The sequence below is a fragment of the Vigna umbellata genome, chromosome 1, assembly GCF_029865625.1.
Source record: "Vigna umbellata cultivar VRB3 chromosome 1, Vumbellata_1.0, whole genome shotgun sequence".
Taxonomy (NCBI): Eukaryota; Viridiplantae; Streptophyta; class Magnoliopsida; order Fabales; family Fabaceae; genus Vigna; species Vigna umbellata.
The window spans coordinates 89,697,209-89,704,097 of NC_142165.1; the positions used below are offsets into that span (position 1 = coordinate 89,697,209).

A 6,889-nucleotide genomic window follows, 5' to 3' on the forward strand; every position below is an offset into this window, starting at 1 on the left:
TGTTTAAATATCTTAAACGGTCTTCTGTAAAATAAACCTGAGTTTTCATGTTACTTTGAATAACAATTGTTTCCAGGGAAAGCAATATGAATATAAGAATTATCTAAGGCTATCGATAACGGATATATCAAACAGTTTGTTATTTCTCCTTAATAAAACATCATTTCACTCTCTTTTCTTCTGAATTAACAAGAAAAAAATATTTAGTTTCTTTTTTTCCTTTTGTTGTAGTTATTTTCTTTCCTTATATTTCATTTCCTATTTACTTACTAATGGAAGCATACACGATGCATTATTGTTTTATACTTAAGAATTTCTCGCAACTTAAAAGCTAATATCGGTTGATTTTATAGTTCACTTTTTTAAATTGCGTGTATTTTTTTAGAATAAAAGATGTATACTATAAATGATAAATTACTCTTTTAAGGGTGTTACTCCCTCCACCACCACAACTTGCTTCCTCCACCACCCCATTCCCCTTTTACCCTTTTCTTTATTTTTTCATCCCTATTTTACCCTTATTAAAATTTTAGGGTTAATATTATTTAAAATCTCACGTGTACATTCATTCTCTTTATCATTCTTCCCTCTTTCTCTTTATTATTTTTCCCAGGTTGTCTCTTACGTTCCACTACCCTTGGGTTGTCTTTCATGTTCCACTTCTTCTTCTCTTTTATAGAATTGTGACGTGAAAGTATGGTGGACTTTGTGTTTAGTAAGATTGTGAAAGGTTCAGAGGCGTGAAGGTGCGTAATAAAACCCTAAAATATAAACCGTATAATCTTTAAACAGATGGATGCTCACATCCGTTTAAAGATTATACGGTTTATATTTTACAGTTTTTTTTATATTAATTTTGAAGATATTTAAATAATATAATTTATATTTTTTGATATATTATTTTTGAATATATTTTGATGTATTTTAATAATGTATTTTTGAGGATCTTTATTGTTATTAGTATACACCACCGAACCGCTAAAGGAGGAAGAAAACAGATATGAAGAAAACATATATGAAGAAAAAATGGAAGATGAGAAACGGATGTGATGGAGTTTGGATGAGAATTTGAGAGGGTTGGGAGGTGGGTGAGAAGGGGTAGAAAGATAGATTTTAGAGTTAAAATAAATAATTAGGATTAAAAAGTAAAAAAGTTATTTTTGTAATTATAAAAAATTAGTTTTGTAATTCAAAAAATATGTAATAGAATTGGGGAGGTGGAGGGAGAAAATGTAGTGGTGGAGGGAATAACACCCCTCTTATAATTGACCATATGTATAGAAGATAGCTCTTAATGAATCACAACATATGCATGAACTAACTCTCTCTCTCTATATATAATTAAAAATAATATAAAACTGAGCATAAGTTAATTTTTTCAGTCGCTGCTCAATTTTGTGTATATTCTTGTTACCCCAACCAAAATCCATGGTATGCTGACGTTGTTAAACGTTGTTCTATTTGGTGTACTGGCATTTGGTGCCATGGGTTTAAAGCAACATATGATATTATTATAAACGCAGAAAGTTGCAGCCGAAATGAATCTAAGATTTAAAAACTCTCCATTTCTATGTATATCTCCGAAAAGCATAACTAACCAGCAATGACCCAAATGCCAAAACCTATTCCCAAATGAGAAAACGTTACGTGTTTTGGCTTATGTACTTTCTGTGTGAACCACCAATGTACAAACAAAAAACCCACCACATCAAACTAAAGTAACCTGAACAACACTTCTCAGAACTTACTGGTGTAAAAGTAACCTGAAACTAAAATCATAGGGCATCATTTGTACCATCTGTGATAGAGAATCTCTTCCCCTTTTTTCAAGGCATTCAACTGCTTGCTTTCTCATTTCGTCAGGTAGTTGGAGGCAGACCCAATCCAACAAAGATTCTAAGTCCTTTGCAAAGTCCAGTAAATACCAGTCCAACAACTTGGGGATTATTAACTTGTTTGATTTTGTGATACCAACTGAAGCCTGTAAATAGTCTCTCTTTGCTGCTTCTAACTCATCATCAACTTGTGATGCTGTATAAACTCTCACCTAAAAGAAAAAAAGACAAGATTTGCTATGTCACTTGGTTAATAAAACAAAAGTAATTTTTTTTTATTAAAAAAGTATATTTATGGAAATAGAAAAGGCATGTAATATTTATGCTTTATTGAGTGAAGATAATGAAAGGTGAATGAAATGCATCTTAACTAGTGAACACATTGTCAAACTCCTACATGTAAAATGGAACAATGGAATTGGAAGAACACAATGTTCTTTCTTATAAGGGGCTTGGTTTCATGTTTCGGATGTGATGTTCGTAAACTAATTATAACTTCTGTATCCAAAAGGTGTTTTTTCTCAACGACCTTCCAAATACGCTATTATGGTGTGATTGATTTTATTTCCTGTAGAACCAAAATCACGTCTTGATGTATAAGGCAGAAATTTATAATCACAGCTTCTATTTCTAACCTTATAATTACTGTCTGCAATGTGAAACTAATTAATTCCAGATTTCTTACTATAGAATCAACACGTCTGAGACATGATATTGGTCACATACCAACTTCTCCATAAGAATTTGAGATCTGACAAACTTTTCCATAAATACTTCAGAAAAAGAAAAATGAAAACAAAATTGAAGTCGTTTTCTTTTGATAGACTAAAATAACTTGTGTAAGCTTTCTCATATAATTTTTCTGAATTTTTATTTTTAACTGTGTAAGCTAATTTTAACTAGTGAATTTTTCATTTCCTTCTTGTTTTTCTCCTTCAGAAATGTTTAAGGAAAAACTCATCTAGACTGTCCCCAAAAGCTAAAAAACAGTTAACCGTTGCCGCATAACAATTTTATCTTGTAAACTAAGATAGAAAAACATACTGCAGGTGAAGACCAACTTCCACAGGAAAGTGCAAATGTTACCAAGGGCTCAGACCATTCCAGGCCAAATATGCTTTGTGCTTTAACCTCATCACTTTTTGCAGCTTTTGGACACGTCTGTCACAGGAACCAAAAAAATGAAGGAAAGTCAACTTTATTTTCTATGAACTCTGAATTCAAAAGAAAGCACAAAAATTTTGCACTTACAAACTTGAGGTGATAAGGCAGTCTCAAGATGAAATGCTCCAGTGTAATTGCATTGAGTAACTGGCCCCCCACTACCATAGTTGCCTGAAACATGCATTGCCCTTTCTTAGTTAATTAACTTGGACATTTTATTTAGAGAGATATATAGAAAGGACATTACATACTTAGACAGTGTTTGTAGGAAACAGGTATAAGAAGTTTGGAACTAAATTTGAAATGTCCTTTAGCATTACAGTCATTTAGCTGATGAACCAATTTCAGTGGAACATTCTGAACATGGTTTAATGTCTGACCTATTATTAGAACCTATTATAGTATCGGAAGGGACTCATGGTCAGTTTGAGTCCAATGACTTTTTTTTTTTCGTTTTTTTCTTTCTGTCAATTGTATTTCTTGGTAGGTGACCATAGGACTCAGGATTAAGACTTTCTAGCAATGCTTCTACTGCTTTGAATATTGTAGTTTAACAGCGTCACCATTAGCAACAACAACAACAATAACAACAACAATAATAATAATAATAACAATAATAATGAATGTTAACAATATAACCCAAATAAATGTACCTTCTGCATTAATGCTACAACCATTTCTGGACTCTCAGGGATGCCGTGCTCTAAATATGCCTACAACATTGAAACCAAAATCGTTATAAGATGTTTGCTCTCAGAACCTAAGATGACGTCAAATTCAACTCTATTCCGGCTTGCATTTTAATGAGATGCAATAAACCAGCAGCACAAAGGTGTCTTACATTCATCATGCATGAATTGTAAATGTTTATCCAGAATGCAAGTTTTTCCTGATGAGTAAGACCCTTCAAGTTGAGAGAAGCTAGTTTCCCAAGTAAGAACCTGAATTTTTCGGCAAGATTAGATAGATACCCACAGTTTCCTCAATCAAAAACACTTAATAGTCAATAACTACTTACCTTAATCTTTGGATCAAAAACACAGCATTTGATGCCCGGTTCATATCAACAGTGGAGGCTTTGACTTCACATAATCTTTTATATGGACCAACTTCTCTTGTTTTTGATTCTGGACAGATACCATAAGGATCACAAAGTTGATCCTTTTCCTTGCTGAATTGGTTGAAAGCTGATGCAGAGCGCGAAGGTGTTTTTGCTTCCCCAATTTTGTCCTTGGATGTACCAATTCTAACAAAAATGCTACTCAAGCACCTTACAATATCCTCTGAAACTCTATTGGGTGTGATATCAACTTCTGACACCTTATCATCTGATGAACTTGAAGAACTCTGAGCCCTTTCATGGTCTGCTAATCTCCAGTCCAACTGGGCAAGCAAAACGGAAAACAATGATGTTGAATGGACAGAACAATAAACACTAAGTACATGTTTGGTTCAGCTTAATTTGAAGAAACGTTCACTTATTATGTTAGCTATAATAAATAGGCAGTTCAAAACCTCAAATGACTAACTGAAATAACTTTGAAATGGTATTTGTGAGGTTATCATCTAGTTACCTGTAACCTCAAGTGATCCATGCACTTCTCAGCTGATTCTTGCTTGAGCGGAGATTTCTTTATTGGAGAAGTAACTTTGGTTGTTGTTTTCTTTTCCGGTGATTGTTTATCCTTCACAAAGTTACCAAACGATCGATTCTCTTTTCCCCTTCCCTCTTCTGGGATAGATGAGAATGAATCTTGTTTTCTGTGCAATTGCTTTCCATGGACTAGCTTCCCAGCGTGTTCATTGATAGTGTCAGAAGAGAACAGTAGTTTTCTGCTGGAAGCACTTCTGGCAAGAGAAGGATGAGGCCTTCCCATCATAGTTGAATTGAACTCACTCTGAGACATAGATTTTGATCTCTGATGCTTGGAACTCCTGATGGTGTTTTGGTCAATAGGGTCATTCAAATTCTCTGCATTCCTCTTGGAGGAAATGTACACGGCTTCCTGATATAAACCTTGACGAAAGTTCACAACCTGCTCTTCAAGTCTAACCACCTCCTCCTCCAACACTGCTACTTCAGCCAACAGCTCCAATGTCTACAACAGGCACACACATTCCTCATTACTCTCCTTTTATTCATAAATCAGCACAACAACGGTAAAAATATAACAAAAGTTCAAGTCAATGCAAAACTTTATTCCACATATAATTAAGATAAAACTTATACTAATTAAAAAATAATGCCAGTAATACTTACAAAAACTATATTAAGTTTTAATGATAAAAAAAAAAAATAGTGTGTAAGTACTATAATTCAAACAAGGGGAATTGGGTCTAGCGAAAGGAACCAATCACTCGACATGAGAAATTAATACTTGACTGACCGCTGGAAAAAGGAAGCAGTCCCTTGATCGGGATTGATACGATGAACAAACTCATCGTGTTAAAGTGATGGGGTGTTTGGATTTCTGTTAAAACAATTCAGACTTATGTTCATTTCAGTTCCTATTACATACGTCTCCATTCCAATTGTCTTAGAATGTGTATTAACAGTAAAATATGCACTTAATTTGTGTGTGATTAAACAATGAGAGAGAGAGACAGAGAGAGACTAACATAAGGAGGAAGATAAGGAGGAAGACGAGGCAGAGATCCCAAAGGCCTAGTGAATGCTCTTTCTAAAGCTCTATGAACATTCTCTTCATGTCTGAGCTTCCTCTTCAACTTATCTACCTGCACTTGAAAACATGAAGGGCTAGTGATTTTGCAGAACGAACCAAAAAATTCGATGACAGAAAAAAGGGAACACAATGTGAAAACAAGATTTGAGGAAGATTCTAAGTACATCTTGAATCAAAGCCATCTTCCTTTCTCGATTGGATCGGCGCCCATTCTTGTGCCCACCCATTGTTCTCTTCCCTCCACTTTCCATCTTCCCCTGCTTTCCACATTCACCAATAAGCAAATCATCATCATAAAACTCAATTCCCCCCAACTCAAAAAAGTTAAATAAAGTAAACACCACAAATAAATAAAATAATAAAGTATTCGTTTCGTAAGAGAAGCTGGAGAGCCCAGTTTAGATTTGGATCAAAAGCGCAAACCTTTTTTCATCAGTTAATAAGAATCATTCCCAAACGGTTAAAGAAGCTCTAGTCTATGCTTCAAAATGAAGTATTTTGTTTTCCAAAATAGATAAAAAAGAAGAATGTAGTAGAAGAAGAGGAAGAAGAAGTTACTTTAGAATCATTTAAAGGAGGTTTCACTGAGTGAAGAGTGGTGCGTGTTCTGCTATTCATTTCTCGTTCAACTTTCTCGCGAAACGAGAAAGAGAAAAATGAAATCTGCTTCGGAAAAACTGGGTTACTAAATTGCAAACGCTGAAAGCATTGTGAGACGGAGAAGAAGGTGGTTTCATACAACTGAGGAGCGGGAAATGGGGAATACGAGTTTTCTGCAAAAAGATTTTTTTTTTCTTATGCTTTTGTGTGTAATCAGAATAATAATAATATTGTTGTTGTTGCTATGATAAATCTCGAACAGAGTGAAAGAAGGTAAGAAAGGGCCAGAGCAACATAAGAAGAAGCAAAACGACGAGGTTGTCCAGTTTCTTGCTTCCTCCAAGTAAAGCCTTCCACTTGGTTTCAGTAGCTATACCAACCAACTTCTTTTTCACTCAAATTAACCAATAAATTTAGATCAAATAAATAAATAAAAGGCCGGACCAATTAATAACATGCCATCATTTTTCTACTTATCAGTTGCAACTCTTTTCAACAGTAAAGTTCATTCTTTCCTGATGATAAATATAGTTGAATCACAAATTATAAGTTTATTGATTTTTATAATAATAATTTTGAAAAATCTATCATATTTTTAATGAATTG

The 6,889-nt window shown here is 34.0% G+C and overlaps 1 protein-coding gene across 2 annotated transcripts; it reads right to left on the reverse strand.

The window, feature by feature from the left end:
• Positions 1-1,545: 1,545 nt before the first annotated feature.
• On the reverse strand, positions 1,546-6,665 carry LOC124826556 (uncharacterized). 2 transcript variants are annotated; one of them, XM_047299395.2, is made up of 10 exons: positions 6,242-6,665; positions 5,848-5,940; positions 5,619-5,735; positions 4,574-5,098; positions 4,018-4,382; positions 3,841-3,940; positions 3,653-3,712; positions 3,087-3,170; positions 2,880-2,996; positions 1,546-2,047 (listed from the first exon to the last, which is right to left on the reverse strand). In XM_047299395.2, the coding sequence occupies exons 1-10, from the start codon at positions 6,299-6,301 to the stop codon at positions 1,745-1,747; spliced, it is 1,824 nt and encodes a 607-aa protein (XP_047155351.2). In that variant the 5' UTR covers positions 6,302-6,665; the 3' UTR covers positions 1,546-1,744. The 2 variants fall into 2 exon arrangements, with proteins under 2 accessions (XP_047155351.2, XP_047155349.2); XM_047299393.2 differs by having other exon boundaries at positions 5,848-5,943.
• Positions 6,666-6,889: the final 224 nt, after the last annotated feature.